The 24758-nt window shown below is 44.2% G+C and overlaps 1 protein-coding gene across 20 annotated transcripts in view; it reads right to left on the reverse strand.

The window, feature by feature from the left end:
- Nucleotides 1-24758, reverse strand: part of PARD3 (par-3 family cell polarity regulator) — a 642085-nt gene that overhangs the window by 187583 nt on the left and 429744 nt on the right. For all 20 annotated transcript variants that reach the window (XM_089906476.1, XM_089906474.1, XM_089906475.1 and 17 more), the window contains one exon: nt 24100-24331. In XM_089906476.1, coding sequence (XP_089762602.1) covers nt 24100-24331 — 232 coding nt within the window. The remainder of the gene's footprint in view (nt 1-24099; nt 24332-24758) is intronic.

The following is a 24758-nucleotide window of genomic DNA, read 5'->3' on the forward strand; positions in this document are numbered from 1 at the left end:
AATCAGGCAAAAGAGGGCTGATTAGGAAAAGCAGAAAGCTCCCATTTAGGCAAAAAACATCTTGGTAATCAACCATGATGAGAAGCAGCCTCGGAGAGGGTGCGTGACAACTTCATAGTGCTTTTGTCAAATGGGATGCAGTTTGAAGTCAGCACACTGTAGCAGGGGTTCTCTTTAAAAGGAAATCTGCAGACTTGAGAATCATTATTTGATTGTGTACGGTTTTCATCAGTGCTAGTCTGATTAGATTTAATAAACTAAATTTGTGTTGCTTGGCATCCAGGAAAAAAATAAGTGACTTTTTTTTTTAATAAAGAAAATATAGCTTCTCCTTAACCAAGCTACAACAGCCTTCAGACACGTGATGTTCCCTTAATGGACAACATATCCTTCTCAGGACCCCCATTAAATGCCCTTAGAAGTGCATTCTTCCCCTGCGTCCTAGCCTGTGTTATCGAATCAAGGATGCACAGATATGCCTAGTAACCCGACACTGCGGGAGTCCAGGACGGATACGGACAAGGAAATAGTAAAGCAATTAAGAAACTGAACCCAGCACATTATCAATTTTGACTTTATAAGAATCATCATAAACTCCAAAGATCTTAAAAACCAAACCAAACACACACACACACACACACACACACACACACACACCCCCGAAAAAGCGCGGGATCCAGATATAAAGGCTTAAGGAAAAAAAAAAAAATAACAAGCAAGCACAGTAATCCTTCAAAACACAAGATGAACACATAAATAACTCTGAAATAATATTTATAATCTATACTTAGAGCCATTCAAGTCAAATGACAGAAGATGGGTGAAAGTATATCTTAATTATATTAAAGCTTCCCTGACATCAGCTAGTCCATGGACCACACTACATACTTTCTATAGTAAATAAATTCCTCTTTGTAAAAAGGGGTCAATCAGTAATGACTGTTCCATACAGGATTTTTATAAGGCTTGATATGCCTCATTTTTTTTCAAAACATACCCACACAGGTAATCAAACTACGCTAACCCAAAACACCAAATACGCAAAGGCAAATAATATGCTAAGTAATTGTTTTTGTTTTCCCCCAGCTACTACATTGACTTTATAATAAATAATATATATATTATTACATATAAGATTAAAATGTATATATATATACACACACACACACACAATTAAATAAAGTAAAAACAAGACACAAGTCTGATTTTTCTAAATGCTTAATTTGGCGTTGAAATCAGCCATGTCCACTTTAAATGATTTTGAGAGAGTCTGTCCCACAACTACTTCTCTGGATCCTTTCTTTACCACTATACTCCTAATTCCTGCACTGTTCATTTTAATGCATTATTGTTTCATAATACAATACTACAAATTGCAAATTACATTTGGCTCAAGGAGTGATTATGAAAAATACTATCACTGCTGCCTTTGCTAGAATAACTCTGATAATAATGAGAGACTGATTGAGCTCTAAGCAGCCTGAGTGATGAGAAGGGTCAATTGGAACATTTGTATTAAGCTTCTTTTGTTAAACCCAACACTTTGCCACGTTAGAGGCAAATAATCACACCCTATATCTGGTTACCATGGTTTTCCTTTTCCTAAAGCATCAGAACAATTTAATACGTGGTACCGCCCCAAAGGCAGTTCCTATAAGAAATGTTAATGAGACCTAAGTCAAAAAACACATCTATGTAAAAGGGCACTTGAAAGAAGAAAAAGTAAAAGATAAAATGATACTTTACAAAATACCTTTTTTTTTTCTATTAGGACAAAGTCAGGAGTATTTAGTAACAAAGATAATTCTAATAATTTCTGTTACCATCTGCCTATCTGATGCTCAAACTGGCATCCAGGTTATAAATGCTGAGAAAGTAATGCAAACACACGCACAGCTTAAGGGTATCTTTTTTGACTCAGAAATACTCACCCTCAGTTAAATATGTATTTGTGCTTCAAAGTCTATGTTTTGACTATTGATACAAGATACCTAATTACAGGTACAGCTAAAACACCCTCCAATATATTCTTATCCTTATGTTTACAGAGCAAATGAAAGGGGTAAAGACAGATAGATAACGTGGTCATTGGCGTTCGGGGGAGGGGAGGAAGGAAACAACTCTGGGAAACTATGAAGGATTAAAACTTCCCCAAAGATCTCATTATCTGTAAAGTTAAGGTGTCAGTCAGCACTTTTTTCTGTCGATGATAGGAAACAATTTCTGATGATTCACATTTCTGAGAATACTCTCTGCAGAGTAAATTAGGAGTCAGAGCTTTTCATTTTTTATCTTTCAGTTGATTTGCATATTCAGATTTAAAATTAAGGAGCTGACCCTTTCTTTTAAGGCCCAACAGGGCTGTGCAGGCAAATTACCAAGTGCTGGAGGCCACACCTAATTCTTAGACCAAGAAAAAGGAGCAATCCCGCCCCGGGGCTGTGGCTCCTCAGGCCTCAGCACCCACACCCACCGTCTACCTGACTCACATCACCCTCTTAAAGAACAAAGCACCTAACGTCACAGACTTGGTTAAAATCCGTGTTCTTACAGTGCACCTGGGTCCTGGCAAGTCTAACACATACAGAAGGTGACCGTGTGACACCAAAATCTGGCAATGGCTCTTTTCTTTATTCTTCTGTGCTGGGGCTTCACTCCACCAGGACGCACAGCACTGAGTATTGTTTATGACTCACCCGTGGGTAAGAACCCGGCTAGTAACTGCGATCCATAGTCTTGGGATGGGTTCAGGGATCGATTGACAGGGGCTCAGGAGGAAGAGACAGGTTTAGGGTCTCCCCTCCAATCAGCACGCCCCTCCTGGGAAGGGGACATGAAATCTGACAGATGGCCAACCACCACATTTTCCCTTATTTGTCTAAAGAGTTCAACGAGCATTCCAATACAGAACTTGTAGATCTGTGCACTGGCCTGGAATTCCTCTCATCCCAACTCACTTCCACCTCCTAAGAACGGTCACGTCTGCTCTGCCTGTTGTGTGGTCTGAGGCTCCATGACTCTCTGGCAAACACAAGGCGTAAGTGGGGCTCTGTCAGAACACGCATGTTTGTCCAACAAACCCTCCTGGAACCGGAGCCAACACTACTCACAGTCGGTTTAAATCCCCACATCTCCCCAGTTACAGCAGCTGTTACAGGATATCATTATGTTGCTTTTCCTGGGCTGAAGTTCGACCTGTCTGGTCTAAACTAGTATAATCATGGTATATTAGTAAACCTCATTTCACTGAGGGCAATACACACACACATATATATGTATACACACATATTTCTGGAGAGAAATAAACTATACATCTTTTTTTTAGCAAAGGCACTCAGAATATTTATCTAGGAACTAACACAGGAATAATTAATCTAAGGGGAGAAAAGCCCATGAGAAAAGAACTTAAACAACAGGAGCTGACAGATATGCAGCACCTTAAAATTTCAAAAAGCTTTTTCAATACACAGTCTTTCATTTCGTTCTTCAAACGAAATGTGAAGCAAGTGGAGATCAGGAAACTGAGGCTGATGGGTTAAATGCCAGAGATGGTAGAGCTGGGCTGGGAACAGAAGGCTTCAAACTCTAAACCCCAAGTTTTTTCCACTACAGAATACCCTTCTCCCTCTTAGACTGACCTTAACCCCTTCGAATGCCCCCTTAGGTTCTTCATGTTCATTTATATGTTAAAAGTAAAGCAAAATCTTTATTGCACTGAAATCACGTTCAAAATAAACTGTAAGAAAGGTCACCACGCAAGCTTCTTAAATGGCGTAACATCAACTAGACTGTAAAACACTCGAACGTGGTCGATGTAATTTTAACTCTTAAGCAGGGGTCCTCCACACAGAATGATGGCTGAGACGTATTGCCGATAGATGGACCAGAGACAACCGGACACAAAACACCAAAGCATCCAGGGAAACTTATCTGAAGGTCAACAACTCAGTTGCATCTTGGACGGCAGTTGAGCTTGGGCAGGGTTCCTTGACCTTGGCATTGTCAAGATTTCAGGCCAGATAATCCTATGTGTGTGGGGTGAGGGGGTCCTTGTGCATCGTAGGTTGTTAAGTAGCATCTCTGGCCTCCAGCCACCACATGCCAGCACACCCCCTCCCCATTTGTGACAACCATATAAGTCACCAGACACGGCCAAAGTCCCCTGTGGGGCAAATTCCTGGGGGTTGAGAACTACTGGGCTAGGGTTTAAGACAAACAACTAAGTTCAATGTGATAGCCTTATTATTTACAAAGAAGAAGAGGATTCAAAGGATAGTAGAAGGTGATTGGTCTTAACCAATCATTTATTTCAGGACTACTTCCTCCACACTAAAGAAGGAAAGCTCTTTCTACAGAGAGGGTTAAAGCTGAATGCTGATGACCATCTAAGTCCCAGAAGACAAGATCTAGCTGGAATATTGGGGGAATATATCCATACAAATCAGTGGGTTAAAAAGGCACCAAATTCGTACAATCAACATTAGAACACTGACTGAGAACTTCTACTCCAAAATCAGAAAGACGTGGGTTGGACTTCCCTGGTGGCACAGTGGTTATGAAGCCGCCTGCCAATGCAGGGGACACGGGTTCGAGCCCTGGTCCGGGAAGATCCCACATGCCGCGGAGCAACTAAGCCCGTGCGCCACAACTACTGAGCCTGTGCTCTAGAACCCGCAAGTCACAACTACTGAAGCCCGCGCGTCTAGAGCCCATGCTCCGCAACAAAGAGCAGCCCCCACTCGCCGCAACTAGAGAAAGCCTGCGCACGGCAATGAAGACCCAGTGCAGCCAAATAAATAAATAAATAAATTTTTAAAAGAAAAAAAAAAGACATGGGTTACTGATGTGTGGCAATTGGCACTATTAAATAATAATAAAAATACTAACTATAAAAAGTAGTAGTAGCAAAGATTAAATACAATGTTTTTAAACAGGTAATGCACTGCTGGCAGAAATCATTACTCAGTAAATAACAGAAACAATTTTCTAACAAAAGTATCTGTATATTCAGCCCCTCCTCCTGTGTTTCCAGCTAGCTCCTCTAGGCTCCCTACGTTGGGTAGATCACGACCACTTCAAGTGGTAGATATAATCAGGTATTCCAGGATTTGTGGTCTACTCCCCGTCTTTTGGGTTAAGCCAAAATGATCTGGCCGGTGGTGGGGCTTGGCTGGCACGGCAGCGTGACGGTGGCCAGCAACGCAGTGCTACGGAGCAGCTGCAATTTCAGAGGCCAGAGGCCACCGGGCTTCAGAAACCGTGAGATGAAGAGGCAGCTCCCAGGGGAAGGCGCCCCAGGGCAGACTCTGCGAGTTGCCTACCCATATCCATTCTCCTCCCCCTCCATCGAAGCGGAGCCCCGATTTGGTCGGGAGAGGAAACACGCCTAGTTGAGATAAAACTGTTTTCCCCAGCTCCTCTGAAAACAGGAACAGAAGATGGTAGTTAAGAGCATAACATTGGTGCTAGATTCCTGGGTTAAAATCCCAGCTTTGCCTCTTACTAGCTATGTGACTCACTACCCTTGGACAACTTCGCTAAACCTCCTGGATGAGATGCGACCACCCTCACGGATTTATTTTGAGAATTAAATGGACGATACAGTCCCGGTGTTGGCACATACCAGCACTCCATAAATATTAACTATTTCATTATCATCGTGAGTCTCCGTCTCTGGGTCATCGAGGTGGATGGCGGCACTTCTGGGAAGACCCTTACAAAGGGGGCTCCCTCCACTAGCAGCTGCCTTTTCCCCTTCCTGCTTCTTCCTGCGTAGGATTCTGACAAGATGCTCAGAGTTGTCACCAGGAACGACAGTGAGGACACAAATGCACGTTAAGACGCTCGTGTCCGTAGCAGCATCCTTCACAACAGCCAAAAGGCAGATGCAAACTAAGTGTCTGTGGATGGATGAGTGGATGAAGAGCATGTGGTGGATACATACGATGGAATATGACTCAGCCTTAAAACGGAAGGAGATACTGACACACGTTACAACATGTTTAAAACTTGAGGACATTATGCTAAGTGAAATAAGCCAGTCGAAAAAAGATAAATACTGTGTGATTCCACTTATGTGAAATACCTTGAGCAGTCAAACTCAGAAAGACAGAAAGTTGGAACGGTGGTTGCTAGGGGTGAGGGATGGAGAACAGGAAGTTACTGTTTAAAGGGGATAGAGTTTCCACCTTACAAGATGAAAGGAGTGCTGGGGAAGGATTGTGGTGATGGTTACACAGCAATGTGAAAATGGTTTAGATGGAGCCAAGACATGGAAGCAACGTAAATGTTCAAGGACAGAAGAATGGATAAAGATGTGGTATATAATATATATATATGTGTGTGTGTGTATACACATACACACACACACACATTTGTGTATGTATACACAAACACACAATGGAATATTACTCAGCCATAAAAAAGAATGAAATACTGCCATTTGCAGCAACATGGATGGACCTAGAGATCATCATACTGAGTGAAGTAAGTCAGACAAAGACAAATATCATATGAGATCATTTTTATGTGGAATCTAAAAAAATGATACAGGGCTTCCCTGGTGGAGCAGTGGTTAAGAATCCGCCTGCCCATGCAGGGAACATGGGTTCAAGCCCTGGTCCAGGAAGATCTCACATGCCACGGAGCAACTAAGCCCGTGGGCCACAACTACTCAGCCTGCGCTCTAGAGTCCGTGTGCCGCAACTACTGAGCCCGCGTGCCATGACTACTGAAGCCTGCGCGCCTAGAGCCCATGCTCTGCAACAAGAGAAGCCACCGCAATGAGAAGCCCGTGCACCACAACGAAGGTAGCCCCCGCTCGCCACAACTAGAGAAAGCCCGCACGCAGCAACGAAGACCCAACACAGCCAAAAATAAATAAATTAATTAAGAAAAAAAAACAAAAAATAAAATAAAAAATGATACAAATGAACTCATTTACAAAACAGAAATAGACTCACAGACACAGAAAACAAAGTTGTGGTTACCAAAGGGGATGAGGAGGGGCAAGACATATTAGGAAGTTGGGATGAACATATACCCACTCCTATATATAAAACAGGTAATCAACAAGGACCTACTGTATAGCACAGGGAACTATGCTCAGTATATTATAATAACCTATAACGGAAAAAATCTGAAAAAGAATATATACATATATATCAGAATCACTTTGCTGTACACCTGAAACTACCACACCATTGTAAATTAACTATACCTCAATGTAAAAAGTTTTTTTTTTCAAACGGATAAGATGGTAAATGTTATATGTACTTTACCACAATTAAAAAAATAAAGCAATACATATTAAGGATGGCTGAGTAAAAAGGAGATAGTGACATTGCTTATGCTCTGGTGCCACCATACAAGGCTTGGATGGTCAATCTTCAGACCTCTTTTAAATTAGAGAAAAATAAGCCATGTCTTCCTTTAACCACAGTTATTGTGCTACAACCAAAACCATTTCTCACAGATAAAAGCACGGAGATAAGAAGGCAAGAAGGAGTGTTTCCTTTCAGGTATTCAGATTCCCAAATAAAGGAAAGGAGACTATATTCTTTGCAACATCTTTGGAAAGGATCCCATCTTCACATCAATACCTCAACTGGTTCAGTCCTACAGTTCCCAGCAACTAACTTTCTCTTCAAGATGTCACCCTCACAGTCAGTCCGTGGTGGCCAAGGGACAGCAGGATGGGGCCAACAGCCTTCCAAGAGGGAGAGAGCAGAACTAAATGAGAACCAAAAAACCCGCCAACAGAAGCCTCCTCCATTCAGGACAATACCGCCATTCGGGCTGACAAAGCCTTCTCAGTAGAAAACAAGAAGCAAACCACACTCCCTGAGTCAGAAGTGATTTCATTTCCCCTCATTGTTTTTGATGCTATGTGGGCATTTCTCCAGTGGGGGAGCAGAGACACCTTCACACACTTTTTATTATTCGGCCGTTAATGGTGTTTCTCTCTAATTAGACAGCTGCAGCTCAGCTGCATGTATTCAGGACAGTGGAAGATACTTCTAGAAGAAAATATCCTGTTCTATTGCTGACCAGAGTATCTGGAAACAGTATGAAAACCCTGCTTTAGTGAATTATATAACTCTCATCTCACAAGAAAAATAATGTTCAAAGGAGTTTTGCCAGACTAGACGGGGGTCTACTCTAAGAGAAAAAGCATAAAACTTTGACAGTAAAGATAATAAGACCCATATGGATAAAGCTATATTTAAATATGGGACCTTTCAAGAAAAGAGTTCCATAGGAAAAATGTTATATAAGTTTTTTTCTATTTGTTCATTGAAGTTGAGAAGACAGATCTAAAATCTTAGTAATAACCTTCTAAAGCTTTGTACTGGTTTCTAACTATGACCAAATAATAGCTAACTAGTTACATTTTCTGCTTTTAAAAAATTACTTAGTTTACAATACCTTATTACTGAAAATATAAAAGAAGTCAAAATTGTGCCACAGCAGGGAATACATATAATTCTACACTTTCCTGGGAAATATATTTCCAGAAAGAAATCTAGTTGCAATGTTTTTGAATGCAGCAATGGCTATAAAGTACAGAAAACACAGAATGATTCATGATAGCAAAAATGCATATAAAAATAATAAAAAGGTTTTTAAAAATGATGCATATAAGCAGAGCACAGCCAGGAACCCTTCAGGAAAGGGCAATAAACTAAAATCACGGCCATGCTCAATATACCAATTGAACAGTATCTAAACCCATTAAGAGCTTGAACATAGCCAAAACTTCATATCCCCTTGGATGGAACATAAAACATGAGCAGTGTTGCCTTGAAAAACAAAGATATCTGCAAATCACAGTTTATTAAAAAAAAAAATTTCTTTTTTTTTTTTTTGAAGCCACGGGAACAGAAGCACTAATGAATCTTGGGAAAATACGTCCTGGGAAAGCACAGTCTGAAAATGAGGACTCCTGAGTATATATCATAATGGTTAAAATGTCACAATATTTAAAAAAAAAAAATCTTTCACACAAGGTAATTTTAAAGCTGGTTCTTTGATGAAGCAAGCAATTTATCTGACCTCAGGATTTTTCTTGTTTGGAGACAAAAGTGGAGGAGGGTCCTATTGTCACGTAGCATCTGAGTCACCAGGGTCCACCCGCTCGGGTCACGTGCACAGCAACCCAACAACTGCCAACAGGAGGGAACAGGACAGAGATGGGAGACGATAAATTCTCCCACCTCGAAGGAAAGAGCGATCCCACAGTCAACAAAACCATTTCATCATTTTATTCATCTTTCTTCCAAGTTATATTTTGGTAATAACTTACTTAAAAAAATTTAATTCCTCGAATCCTAATTTCTACAAACCTTTGTGAAAATCGGCAGTTGGGATTAACATGCCACTTAAAACATCATTTCTATTGCTCAAAAACAGGGAAATCTGGCACAGGTCTCTGTGCTTGTGTAGAGAGTGTTGGGGAAAAAGAAAAAAAGAGCTTTGCTTCCTGAAACAGGAGTTGATATATAATATCCTTAACTTGGAACAAGAATTAGCGTCAGGAGATTGCCAGTACTGGCATCACAAAGAGACACTAAAGTACAGCACGAAACAACGGTCACCATTCAACACGGGTCCAGGGACACCTCCTGACGTCAGCAGCTCCCATGCAGCCGAGGCCATGAGCACTTGTGACTCCTTGGTGGGAGCACATCCTTCTAACGAGTAAGAAATGCACTCGTAGTCTGTTGTATTTTTAGATTCCACATCTAAGTGATATCACACAGTATTTGTCTTTCTCAGTCTGATTTATTTCACTTAGCAAAATAACGCCCTCCAAGTCCATCCACGTTGCTGCGAATGGCAAAATTTCATTCTTTAAAGAAGCAGGCTCACAGACATAGAGAACAAACTATTGGTTACCAATAGGGAGAGGCAAGCGGGGAGAGGCAATTAGGGACAGGGGAGTAAGAGGTATAAACTATTGGGTGTAAGATAGGATACAAGGATATACTGTACGACACGGGGAATATAGCCAATAGTTTATATTGAGTAAAAACTATAAATGGAGGAGAACCTTTGAAAATTGTGAATCACTATGTTGACATCCTGTAACATATAATACCATACAGTAACCATACTTTAATAATAAAATAATTAAAAAAAAAAGAAACGTACTCCTGCCCTGGCTTTGACAACCACACTTTTCTGGTTTTCCTCCTCTCTCTGCAGCGGCCTCTCCTGGATCACCAGCATCTCCTCCTGCCAACTGATCCCCACGCTGAGGCCCCGGGCATCTGAAGGGTCCTCAGAGCTCTGGCCTCTGCCCCTGCACACAATTCCTGGGCAGCCCCTCCACTGATACTGCCCCAGGCTCAGAGTCACCTTCTCTGTCTTCAGCTCCCAAATCTCCACTTCGCTAGGCCTCCCCCTCCTCTGCCTATGTCGCCTCCACTTTTACCTGCAGATAAGTAAACACCAGGTTCAACATGTCACTCCCCTCCTCCAAGTATACAAATACGATCCTATTCCGGGGTTTCCCTGTCTGCACGTGACAATCCACCCAGCTGATCAGGCCAGAACATGGAATTATCTCTTACTGTTCTTTCTCTCGTTTTTTATATCTAACCAAACAATCAAGTCGCCTACATTCCTCCTGAGAAATGTATATTGTATCTCTGTCCCCTCCGCCACCACCATTTCTGGCCATGATTTTTACAACAGAGACCTAACAGAGTTTCTGTGTTCTCTCTGGTTCAGCCCTTTTAATTTTTAAAATTAAAAATTATAATTTTCTAAAAATATGTAAATTTTATCAAGTCATTCTCTCGAAAGGCTTCCCAGTGTCCTCAGGATAAGGTCCTAACTGAGTCATGAGTCCTTCACGATGAGCCACCCTGCTTCTCAAATGCCTCCAGGCTCCTCCCCCCACACCTTTGCAAACCTAGAGGATTTCTACCACCTAAACAGCATCTTTCAAATTGGGTGTTGCAACCCATTAAAGATGTAAAACTGATCTGGTGGGACTCAACATTTTTCTCGAAAATGGAATTACCGAACAATAATAATGACTACAACAGCTAGCATTTACATAGCGCATTCTTTGCGCCAGGAGGGGTTCTAAAGTGCTTTGCACGTATCAGCTCACTTGAGCTTCCAAGCAACCCTGGGGAGCAGCTACCATTATGATCCCCACTTTACAACTGAGAAAAGTAAAGCACAAAGGTGTTCACGAAGTTGCCCTAAACCCAAGGCTGCCGAGGGTACAGCTGGGAGTACCCGAGCCATCTAACTTCAGAGTCCAGGCTCTCAAGCTCTATACTCTGATGCCTCTCAGCATTAGAGCCCATCACGAGGAGGAAGGGCAGGGATCAGACGGCAAAATGTTTACTGGAGTTGTTGGCCCGTATGTGTTTCTTGCTGAGGATCACATCAAAGGAGTCTGAATCCCTCTGATGAAAACTCCTCCTCTCCTCCAAAAGCGCCTTCAGATACATAAGTCACAACATCTGTAGGACCTCGGTTTTGAGGTCATCTTCTGGAGGGAGGCTGACTCTGGCTCCCGGGCTGGGCCCACCGGCTCTCTGAGCCCCCCTCAACCCCTACAGGCCCCCTCCTGAGGCCCAGGGTCCCCTCGGGCTCCCTTTACACCCGTCACACAATCCCCCGCACCTGGCATCGAGCCTAGCCTGCCTGGAGCAGGCCTCCAGTAAGTATTCGTGGAATGTGTGCATTAAAGCTTTTACCTCACAGTTACCGAAGAATCCCACACGCTCCATAAACAGACTTGAAAAGAATCCACCCCCTCATGGTTGGAAACAATTCTTTCCAGGTGAGGAGTGAAACACTCAGAATTCATTTCACTGCCCAGGTGACCCTTGTGTGAGATGCGTGGCTGCACAAACCTACCGCACTTGCTTCCGAGTCACCCGACAGCACAGCTGATGGGGTGACAGAGAGGGCACTGGATGCGGTGGGAGGAAGAGGCAGTTCCCTTAAGAAGTGATCAGTGGGAAGGAGTATAAAAAACAGAATGTCTATCTGTGTATAACCGAGTCACTCCGCTGTACAGCAGAGACCGGCACAGCACTGTAAATCAACTGTCCTTCAATAAACAACAAAAAAGAAGTCATCGGAACCAGAGGCCCACGCCACACCCCCCACCAGGTAAGTGCCTTTCCTGCCCGAAGCACCATCTAGGGAACGCGCTGCCCTTCACAAGACTTCTTTGGCCCCAGATCTCCACTCTCACCCGCCAGTTTGCAAAGAAGCCGTGAAAGTTTACCTTTAATAGAATTACTTATCAAATACGATGGCCCATCAGCAGGTTTACTGCTCATTTATACTTACCTGAATGTGGAGACACATCACACCAAGTTTATTTCAGGGGAATCGCCTTTCCCGGGTGTGCTTAAGACAGCTTGGGTGCGCAGTAGAGAGTGTTCTACACAAGTGGTTATCAGTGCTTTGCCATTGCCAAGCGGCTGCAGCTAGGCCCTAGAGACACACCAAAGGAAAACCGCCCTCTTCTTAGAGTACCTGTCTGAAACTGTTCCAGAATCAACCTATACTGAGATAAAGTAGATCCTCTCATTTTTCTCAATTAAAATTGTTTTTGGGGCTTCCCTGGTGGCGCAGTGGTTGACAGTCCTCCTGCCGATGCAGGGGACACGGGTTTGTGCCCCGGTCCGGGAAGATCCCACATGTCACGGAGCGGCTGGGCCCGTGAGCCATGGCCACTGAGCCTGCGCGTCTGGAGCCTGTGCTCCGCAACGGGAGAGGCCACAACAGTGAGAGGCCCGCGTACCGCAAAAAAAAAAAAAGAAAAAAAAGAAAAAAAAAGTTTTTGGCATTATATTTTAAAAGGAGATAAAATTAAGAAGGAAAGAAAAGAAACCTGAAATTCTAGGAATTCAAAAGTACACTTGAGATGCTCTCCTGATGGCTAAAGTCAGTTATAGAAGCACGAATTAGATAAATTATTTCCCTGCAAGCAGCAGTGGGAATCTGGCAATGCCAGGGATGAGGATCCCAGATGGACACAGTAGTGGAGGAACCGAGGCAGGAGGCATGGAGCCGGGAGAGCCTCCCAGGGGAGGCCCCAGGGCTGAGCACATCCAAGGGCCAGGCAGGTGCTGATGTGGGCGGCAGGGATGGGGCGTGGGTGAGACAAAGGGGGCAGAAGAAACACCAGAGGCTCAGAAGAGGAAGTTGACGCTGAGAGCATACTCCCAGGAAAGGACGAACAGCCTCACAATTATTTTAATAGAAAAAAATAAACGAGACAGCAGTGATGGATCCATCGCGAAGGTGTGTAGAAAGGGAAGGGAAATGAGGTGTGAAAACAGGAAGGAGGTCAGAGCCTTCACAGGACTAGGGGGCCATCCTGAGAGCAGAGCAGGAGGAAAGCCTTTTCAAAATCATCGTCGCTAGCGTTCCAGTTTGAGGGTCAGCTGTGGACAAGGGGATGTGGCAACTGGTAATTCTTAATTAACAGTAAAATTCCTGAGTCCTTAAGAATTATTTTGGAGAGAGAGAGGACCACAGACAGAATAAGCTTCAGAAATCAAATAGGAACAAAAGCCAGGTTCCAAAGGTACTAAGTTCCACGCTTCCCGCCTAGCAGCAGGGGTCTACATTTTCAGAGCACGCAGCAGCAGTGGCCACTTCACATGACAACCTTCACAGCCATCGCAGCTCCCACATGGGGTTGGCACAGCAGAACCCACAGGAAAAGGTTGAGGAGGCCGGGTGGCCCAGCAGAGGGGCGGAAACCTGCCCCTAAAGCGGGACAGGCCTTCGAACCCAGTGGCCCCGTCCTCACCCACTGGGTGGCCTCTGTAACTAGTTCACCTCTCCCAACCTGTGGGTTTAGTTTCTTCATCCATAAAATGGGGCTAAAAAGAGCACCTACCTGACAAGGTGATTCTGAGGATTTAAAGGAGTATTGAGAATAGTACTCTGGGCAGCCTGTCCACCGGCCCCAGGGCTCAGTGACTGCACGCCACCCAAAGGATGCTCTTCTCTTTAAAGTTGTACCGACCGGCCCATCACCCCCAAAATCAGAAAGGAGGGCCAAGAAGTGGTCTCGGATGGACAGCCCTCTAAATTAACTGGAAGAGCTGAGACGGAGAGAGCTTAGGACAGAAAGCGGGTATATTTTCCAGTTAGTTTGTGTCAGTTCAGTTCAAAGTCTCTGTTCCTTTGTGTGGACAGAGAATGTAAAGTTGTTCCTTTAGTTTCTTTGTTTAAGGACTGGAATTGTAACATAAACCAAAAGATCGTGAGAAACAGAGATGCTGTTTTCAATACAGGTGAAAGATAAGTTATAAACATTACAGACATTGTGGAAGGAGAAGCGAAGGAGGTGAGATGTCCCCATCTTGGTCAAGCCACACCTCACACTGGTCAGGACCATTCCAGGCCCCGTGGGGCTGGGAGGGAAAAGCTCCAGAGCGCCACCTAGGGGTGGGGCAGTCTGTAAACTAAACCTGGTGGGAGTGGCCCCCAGAAGGGGGAGGTCAGCCACCAGGTAATTCTCTCTGAGGCAGCTGTTCAGAGAATTGTGAAGAGTAAAACCAAGGTTCTGACTTCTTTTAGGGACAGGATCTTACGCCATCGCCCAGAGCCTGACATCTGAGGCTTAGGAAGACATCCATAGGGCAATGTTAACACTTACTCCTTGTTTGAACCTATAACCCCTCAACCATACTGCCCCCAGACTGAAGGCTGGGGCCTGCCCGACAGGACGACTTAACTTGGAAACTGTATCATCTTTTTTGCAAGTCTGATGGAACAGAAAATCCTTAAATCATTTATGACTACTAAGAGCAGAGAAAACAGTCACTTCCACAACAAACCAAAGAACATGATGTGCTCTAGGAGCATGAAAAGACTTGCTCCCTGGGGACCATCCCCTCAGCCACAGGCCAACTAGGGAGGTGATTTCATCTCCCAAAGGTGGAAACAAGCAGCCCTGCCCTGGTTCGGTCACTGCTCATAACATGCAAAACCACTCCAGGTAAAATTCCTCACGTGCACTGTCACCACCTACTCTAGCAATTTTATGGATTTTCTTTATCTGTTCACACAACAAACACATTATCTTAGTCTGGGTTTCATCAGAAGCCAATCCTGAGACAAGGGTTCAGGGCCGTGGTCTGACGGAAGCTGAAGAAACTCTGGTCGGGAAGTGGCGATGGGACCGAGGGAAGGAAAGGCAGCCCGGCAGGACGGTTCCCAAGCCTGTTTCCACTGTGGGCAGGGAGAGTGATGCCGTGGGCAAACTCTGGGAGCTGGAGGAGGGACGGCCTCTCCACCAGTAACATGCACGGGGCTCCCCAGGGCTGATAAGCATAGATTCTGATGTCAGTAGATGTGGGGTGGGGCCTGCGATGCTGCATTTCTGCCAGGCTCCCAGGGCCTGCCATGCACTCTCAGGGTTAAGGGCACAGACTTCCACCTCAGCGTTCTAACCCTAAGGCCGTGAGGCCTGGTACGTTCACATGGGCTTCCTTGGGTCATCGCTGACGCTGCTCTGAGCAGGCCTTGTTGCAGGCACTGCCGGCAGTTCTGCACCGCGGAGCTGGGGGGTCCGGGCTAGCAGGCATCTGGTACATTCCCTGGGCACTGACGATGCACCAGGCACTCTGCACAGCATGCAGCAGGGAAAAGGGGGTTAACAGTCCCTGACACTGTCTAAACCAGGTAAGTGGGATGGGTCATATGTTAGGGGATGGTGAGTGCAAAGGAGACAAAGAATGCCAAGAAGTGGGGCAGAAAGTGTCCCGTGGGAGAGAGAACAGTTTGCGGTGCTGGACAAGCCCCCTGAAAGCTGACACTTGAGTGAAGATGTTAAATGTCCAAGAGTGAACCCGTCTGTGACCGTCTGAGAAAAGATTATTTTGGTAGAGGGATGGGTGAGGTCCAAGGCTGGAGAGGGCCTGGCAGTTCAGGGAAGAGAGGCCGGGGTAGTCGGGGTGAAGTCAGCAGAGCAAAGAGTAGAAAAAATGAGGTCCGAGGGACTGGGGGGAGGGGTGGATCCTGTAGCATCCAGTGGGAGACTCAGGATTTCCTCTTTCACTCTGAAAGACCTGGAAGCAAACTGGGGGTTGAGAGGAGGGACGGGCCGTGACTCTAGCTTCGAAGTTCAGAATATAGAGAAGAGAAGCAAGCGCAGGAGCAGGGAGTGTAGCTGGGAGACTACTGCCCAAATCCAGGAGGGGATGGGGATGCCGAAAAGTATGAGGATTACAGAGGTGTGTCAAAAACAGATCAAACGGGCCTTTGCTTTTGTACGTAACGGATTAAACGTGGGGTATAAGGAAAAATAGGAATCAAGGACTACTGCCCGCTTTTGGATCTAACCAACTGAAAGAACAGAGCTGCCATTACGTGAGAAAGGAAGACGGAGAGGAACAATCCGGACAAATGCCTGAGCCGTGCACGTTAGGTTTCAGGCGCCTGGGAAGAGGTAGCCTCTGCTGATCTAGAGTTCAAAGAAGCTGCCCAAGCGGGGGATGTGAATTTGGGAGTCATGCGCCAGCAGACTGTCTTTAGAGCCCCGAGGCTCTGTTTTCTAAGAATGCAAACGTTCTGTGTTGCAGAATACAGGAAAACAGACGGAGACAGAGGCCCGAGCTTGGAGCACTCCAATATCTGGAGGACGGGGCAGGTCCAGAAGTGGCAAAGGAGACAGTGACGGGGTGGGCAGGGAGAAAGGCGACCCCGGCAGGGTGATCTCGGAGAGGAACAGGAATCCACACACCGAAGGGTCCCGCGGACCGAGAGGGTGCGAATACAGCAGGAAGACGCAGCAGGAGAGGCCACTGGTGGCCGGATGAAAACAGGCTTTAGGGAGCCAAGGGGGACGAAGGCTTCATTGAAGGGAGTTTAAGAGAGAACAGGAAAATGGAGGCAGCAGATAGAGACTGATCCCAGGGCTTGCTAAAGGAGAAAGGAGGAAATGGGAAAATGAGGGAGTACTTGGAAGGGGAGGTAGGGTAAGACAGACTTTTCTCTAAGGTGGAGGGTAGGACAGAGTAGATGATCCAGGAGGGAAGGGCCAGCATCAGGGTGAAGGAGAGAGAAGAAAGAATTGCTGCAGCAGCGTCCCGGCCTAAGTAAGAAAGGATCAGACAGCTTTGGGGGACTGGCCTGAGCTTAAGGCATGGGTGGCTCATCCGTTCTAAAAAGAAAAAAAAAATGTAAGCAGAAAGGTTAACAGGAGACCATAGGTTATTTCACTATGATAGGAAATCTAACCCAGTTTTACTCTCTTGTTTCTAAACTGGCCATTATTAAACATAGGTCAGAAGAAACCCATCCAACACTCACTTATGTAAGAGGTCACGACCCCAGTGAATTCTTTAAAAGACTGCTGGAAAGGATCAAACAGTTACTTTTATATAATACTTTGTGGCTTGACGAAAATCCATTTAGGAATAACATGTACTTGATCCACGATATTTAATGTAAAAGATATATAGAGAGTCTCTAATGGTAACAAAAAACATTCAGAAAGAATATTTCCAATCTATGCTGTGGTAAATGTCATTAGCCAAGCTTGTCTTCTAGTGCAGTTTTCAACAGTGTGTGGTATTTACTTACACTGTGCTAGTAAGGAGTGAATAGTCACTAGCCTTCAATTTTCACATCAACTGCAGAAAAAAGATGCCATTTTCTACACAGTCTGGTATTGAAATTGACTTAGCATCTCAGAACTGTCAAAAATTTCTTTTACGTAAAGGCTTGCTTTACAGAGACTATAAAGTAGGTGTCATCCTTGACACTTGCATTCTGTATTCAGGCCGCGGGTCTCTGGAAAAGCAGCGTTAAAGAACGTCAGAAAAGGTCTTAGCAAGGCCCGGTGGTCACGCTGGGCGCCCCTCGGCTCCCTCTGCAGTCAGTTTCCACGCTGGAGATGTCAGAGGCTCTTTGCTTCAGCTAGAAGAATCCTCGCCAAGGATGCTATCAGCTGCCCTAGGACTCATCTTTGCTAAGAGGTCAGTCTGGCACTTACTTTCCTCTGTTAAAAACGGGAACCTGTTTCCTTTCAAATTAAAAGAAGCATATACTAAGTATTGGATTTACAAATTTAGAACTTACTGCAAGGAAACCTCCCAGTAGGTGTACTTATATAAAGGACCGGTTCTCTGTCCAGGTGACAAACAAGGAAACAAATAAAAATATGCAAAACCGTTCTCTTCCAGCTCCTTCTTTCCCATGACAAAGTACTGCTCTTGTGTTTCTTTAAGCAGGCCTAATTCTTCTCCACATTTATTTTAACTGTGTCCCCTGAATCACCAGCAGGCTGCACTGGATGTCATTCAATTCTGCCAACGAGAAACCGGTCACATTAATCCACAGGGCAGTTGGGCCCGAGGCAAAAACCCACACGTCCTGCTCTTTCTGACGTGAGCAAATTGACACTGTTCTGTGTGCTTCCTTCCGGCAGCACCGGAGGGTTCGCTCAGCCGGGGAGGGGGCGAGGGTCGGGCTGCCAACTGCTACCAGGTCAGAGCGGAGGTGAATTCTTCTCACAGGCTCCCATCCCAGTACCGTACGTAATGCCACTTATGACATGGCTTTCCTCTTCATCATCACATTTCTCTTGGAGAGGGATGCAATTCTACCATTCTCAGGAGATAGAGCTAACTCTACAGTTTGAAATCCCAGGGGGCCATGAAGCATGAGGGGTTTGTGGATGAAGGCTTTGCTCTAAAGGAAGGACGGTCTGAGATCCACCTGCACGAGCTTTCACACCTGTGATGACAACACCTGGCAGCTCTTTCCAGGAACGTTTTTATAAAAGAGTGTGCACTCTCACTCCCTGGGGTCCCAGCAACCTCGGGATCATTATTTGCCAACGTCTCTCTACTTTTTCACCCTGGAAGAACTTGCTGGTTCAGCCATCCCTGAGCAAAGATATCTATTTTCTCAGCCCCCCACCCCATTTTTTTTTGTCTAAACTGTGTAACCCATCAAGGGAAGAACCTTTGCCAAAAAGTCCTTTTCACACTGGCCCGTTGGTCCATGGATGGATGGGTGACTATCCCAACCCACACACCTCATCGCCCGCAGACTGTTCCCCTACCTGCCTGTGTCCCCAGCTGCCATGTCGCACAACAAAACCAACCCGGTACACTGCGCACTCTCAAAGCACCCATCCTCACGCCCGATGGGTGTGGGCGGGTGAGTTCTGAAAACACCAGCAGTGAGAACTCTGGTTTTCCACGATGAAAACGGGCCAAGAAAAGAGAGGAAAAAACACTTCTCTGCCTTGTCAAGCAGTAAACCCCCAAGCTTGACATCAAGAAAAGAAAGTCCCAGAGCGATTATCGTGGGTGTTACGAAACCATCAAAACTGCTGATGTCGTAAACAAAATCTGTCAACAGCCACTAAGAATTCATTGAAAGTAAATTTATTGTTTGTTTTAAAAAAAAAACAAAAACAAAAAACAGAACTGTGCAATATGTGCTTCTCAAGACATTTGGACTCTCGTTTGTTGCTCATCTCTTCTCGGGCTTCAGTTTGGCCAGGCTAAACGAGAAACACGGTACAGACACACGGTTAGTGAGCACAGGTAAGGGAGGCAACCGAGACGCGTGTTTGTTATTCTCTCAAACGCCTACAAGGTGCGAGCCAAACTATGACATCGAGTTTTAAAATCTGATCGTGTTCGCTGCGTTCTGAAGACGATTGTATTCTAAAAAGGGAAAGACAGCCGTATATCTGACTTCAACCAAACAAGCTTTCAAACTAAATTATCCTTTTCCTCGTACAGAACTCAATAAAACCGTGCTGTAGGGACCCAGGGAATCATTTTCAATGTAACTGGAGGATTCAGTTTTAACGGTAACAGTGCAACATGGCTTTTGCTTTAGTGGTCCGGGGGGCGGCAGGCCCTCGGCCATCATGTGTCACAGCACCACACAAAGCACCTGAGGCGTGAGTGGGGTCACGTCCAGGAACCTTCCGTCTCAGAGGGCAGGCAATTCCATGACATTCAAAAGAAAACGATTCTAATTTTTCAGGCAAAGTAGCATCGAATTACACTTATTCCAGGGCTGATAAAAGAGGAATACATAATTTTAAATGCTTACTGTCTGAGAATATCGTCCTAAATAAGGGATTTTATTATCTTATTGATTACTTCATTTTGGAGATGGAAACTCACACACAAACACACTGCTTAACAATGCTATTGCCTTCCTTTAAAAACGGGGGCATTTCAAACATTAAACAACAGATCTCTCTCCTTCTACGGCACGGACTCAGTTCCCTCTTTGGTGACAATTTCATACAATTGCAGAATTCTCAGAAATATTTTATAGTATTAAATTTGAATAGCCATGCATCCGAGAATCAGACATACACAAAGGCTCCACGTTTCAGACCCTCACGCTGCCCTGCACTTTTCATACAGAGCGAGCACATCAACAAAGTCAAGTTTACCTTTTTAGTAGAGAAACTCAGCCTTCTCAGATCCAAAGCCATTTTAAATCAAGGCAATGGGAGCGCCTTAGGGGCAAAAGAAGATGGAGTACGTACAAGGAGAAATTCATACAAACACGGGACACTTTACATTTGTCATTTGATTCCTTGTAGATTTAAATTTGTGATTTAAAAACTTGCATTAAGGCAGCTTTTGCACTTCAGATACTCCATAATTTATAAACAGAGGAGTGACTCATGTGACTCCCAACATTCTTTCCTAGAGCTGTTTATCAATAATTAAACTGTTTTTGTGACTACCATTCAATGCACGAAGTAGAAAACCATGTCGTCTGTATAGAACAACGAATAAAAATACCGACTCAAGGTGCCGTGGTTTCCTCTGGTACAGTTTTTGAGATATGGTACATCTATGTGGCCCTCATCAAATGTAAACAAAATCACAGACAACTTACAGGGGTGGGAATAGAGTGTGTTTTGGGGTCAAGGGGAGAGAGACGGTGGGCAGCAGAGCCTGCGAGCCTGTTTTTGGAAGGAAACCATATTATTATTCCCTTAAAAGACTAAAGGGGAAAAGCTCACATGCCTCAAAAGCTAGACTCCCAACATCTAATGCCCCTTACCCTTCCTTACCTTCTTCTTTCTGTTATAACTGAACAAGAAAACAGAAACAAATCATAGCAACACCCCCCAACACACACATACACACACATACACACACACACACACACACACACACACACACCCCTGCTTTGTACTTCAGGCCTACGTTGGGCAGCTATACTTGAATCTTCTTACAAAGTGCTCTAAGAAATTATATGCACATACACGTTTTGATTAAGGTATTTTAAAGCAACGCTGCTAAGGGAATCACATCCTATTCTCCTCAAAAGAACAAAGAGGAAGGAAGAGACTAATTTTTAAATCTTACTATATTCCCCTCTGTTAATTTAAAAAAAAAAAAAAAAGGGAACATAACAGAATCAACCTGCAAGTCTATTAGTCTCAAATAATTAGATCCAGTAGGTATGGAAGGTGGTAAAAAAGATTTTGAAAAGTCTAACAATGCTTTAAGAGTCTTCTCAAATACTAAGGACATTTCATAATGCTGTGAAGGAGTTAGAGGCAATAGACAACCAAACAAAAAGCTTCTGTTAGTCTAATAAAGGATTCTCAACTTCTTTTCAAGGAGGAATACTCGCAAGCTTCAACCATTTCCCAAAGGGAAACCAGAGAGAAGACGGCCACATTCAAGGCAACTAGACAAGATTCTGCAACCTGTTAGGATAACTTTGCATTCTCCATGTGGTGGTATGTGGCTCTCCTGGAAGAAAAAGCCCTGTTTTGTGGAATTCATACACTTCCTGGGGTATAAGTACCCCCAACACGGCTGATTTTAAGCTATCAGCGTGTGGTATCAGCACCGTGCCAATACAGTGAGTGTAAATAACCTCAAAAGCAGAGATCATCATGAAATGTAATAAAATAATTAGGAAGTGATGAGTTTTGAGTTATTAATTACCTTTGATTTTTATAGAGCTTATCTAATTTTTAATAATGGCTGTGTTTAACAATCAATTGGCAAAATTTCTAAAAACTGAACAATTGACCCTCGCAAGCCAACATGGGCTGACTCCAGCAAATTGGTCCCAGAAAAGTGTGGACACCCATGATTTTCTCAGTAGCCATTCTTAAACACTGGGAGACTGTGAGCTCAGTTTTTAGAAAATACCTTCAGTCCCTGCACTTAAACACAGAAGTTGATTTTTAAGAATACTCAGGCCTTTGAAGTTACAAATGGGTCAACTTCTTTATCACAAAGCTGGCTCTCACTACGTGTTAGAGGTATAATCTGTAGAATTTGATCTAGAGTAAACATCATACAGTGTTCTACAGAACTTTTAGTAAAAACGGGGCTGGGTTGGGTTGCATTCAGGGTCCCTTTGAAACAATATATATTTCCCCATGGTCCCCACACTCACCACTCCTCTGGCCCCAAAAAGAAAACTCTAACATAAAGCCTCTCTTACTCTGGAGTCCCAAGCTACAGAAAAAATAATGTATAATTAAAATAATGTATAATTTCTAAAATAATTATAAACAATCTAGAAGTTTACTTACTTTTTTATTCAATAAGAACAGAGCACTGAACCCATCAGATAAATGTTGGCCAATGAAGGAAACCTACAAGCCATTAGCCTTCAGGAAGACTTCACTGGGGCGGGGGGGCACCTGGAAGTGAGACTGGGCTCCAGGTGGGATGTGTATATCCTAGGGGAGGTTTCCTCTTACTTCATATTCTCTGATTTAAAGAAAACAGGGGTGCAAATTCCCTCAATGTTAATTGATAGACAACAGCTTTATTTCTGTGCATTATGTAGGTGCCTGATTACCTGCTGTCAGTTTGCATATATAGAGTGAGAAGCCCTCTGCCTAACACAGAAACTGAAATAAAGTGGCAGTTAGCTCAATTCCATCCGTAAGTGTTCGTGGACACGGAATATAAAGATGAAAGATGATCTGACTGCAAATGCATTCAGGAGGAGCGGTATATAAACAAGAAAAACTCTGGTGTGAAAGGATACAAATCCCAGTGTTCTGAAGCACTGAATATGGAAATGCGACCGTATTTAAATTAAAGCTGATACTGCCAATGGGCCGGGCTCTGTGTGATCTGTGTCTGTAGTTTACTTATTCCATGCACTTGACTTAGCCAGACATCCACAGGACACATCTGGTATGTGTGTAGCCTGCAGGCTGGGCCTGAGTCCTCGCTTCACGGCCTTGACTTATCTATAACTCCCTGAGTTATTGAGGTCAACCTCAGGACCATAAATCAGGAAATTCTATGAAAATAAAAACTCTTGTTCACATTTTGCAATTAATAAAAAGCTAAAAGGAAGGGATTCATAATGCAGGATAACTACTTTTTGAAGAGTCAAGGGGCTATGCCATCTGTTTTCAATTTTAAACCATCATCTTGATATGTTTAGGGGTTTAATTTATGGAACAATCAAGCAATCTTTATATTTAACATTAAATACCTGAATATTATAAATCACCTCCAATGAACGTTTATGGGAGAGTTTCAGAGCAACTTCTGAACGACTTGTCACTTTTATTGTGCAGCCACGATTTGTAAAAAAATGATATGCTAAGTAATCCTAGAGTATAATTTCGGGGCACAAAAACAACTGTCAGGAAACAGCCAGAGACTGCATTTAATGAAATCTTTACCGACTGAAGTAATAAGTAGTACATTAATCAACACAGCTTAATTGAAGCTCTATTTGTAACATTTTTTTTAATTAGACTTGTTATTAATGAACCTTTATATGCTACCACTAACTTGGGCTCGATGTTCAACTTCAACAATGAACAATTGTTCACACGCACAAAAGAACAAACACAGCTGTGAGGGCCCTTTGTCTCTGGCCCTCCTTCCTCTCCACAGCTATTTACGTGGTTGGCAAGATAGCATCTTACAGGCTCTTTAAAAGGGTCCGAGATAGTTCAAGTGCAATCCTTAAGAAAGTAAAAACACAGCAGCGAAGCCTGGGAACTAGAGAAGCATCTCCACTGACCTCAAAGACAAGGTCGTCAGAGCTGTGCTTGCACTGGGCTGGCACTCACACGGGGGCCGGCTGGCCCTGGCTGGCAGCACCTACCTGAACATGTCTCCCAGGCCCCTCAGCTTCCCCTTCTTGGCTTTCATCTTCTCCTTCTCCTTGTCTCTGTCCTTCTTCTTCTCTTTGCCCATTTTCTCCTTCCTCCGATCGGTCTTCTCGCCTCTCTCTTGGTTTCCATTCATCTGTCTCTCCAGAGAGTGGGAAGGCTGGTCGCTGGCTGTGGAGACAGACTCTCTCCCTGATCTTGAACTTTCTTCCGTGTCTTCTTCCACTTGGAAGGAAACAAACACACAAAAAAGATAAGGAACACAGGGAACCAAAGGGACAAAAATAAGGAGGCTGCAAGTCGTGTGAGGGTTTTCTTTCCACATTTCCAACTAGGCCTGCAAGGATGCTTACTTCTGAGTAGAATTAGAATGAACACGTGAATGAGAATGAACGCGTGGTGTGGATGATAACTATGCACGTGTGTGCTCCTGCGTGAAGATGATGGGCCAACGGTAAGAGAGTAACGGTAACAGTAATAGTAACAGTAACCGTAATCTGGCTCCTGGGCCGGACGGATTCTCTCGCGTTGACATAGAGCCTGTACTGCTGGGGGGATAAGCAAGCCCTCATCACACAGCCAAGCCCAAGGGTCCTGTGTACCACACTGGCGAAATGAAGACAAGCAGCCCCTCGCCAAGAGCTTCCTTTCC

This window comes from Delphinapterus leucas, chromosome 2 (assembly GCF_059928025.1).
Source record: "Delphinapterus leucas isolate spDelLeu-1000000601 "Yukka" chromosome 2, BTC_Dleu_Yukka2, whole genome shotgun sequence".
NCBI lineage: Eukaryota > Metazoa > Chordata > Mammalia > Artiodactyla > Monodontidae > Delphinapterus > Delphinapterus leucas.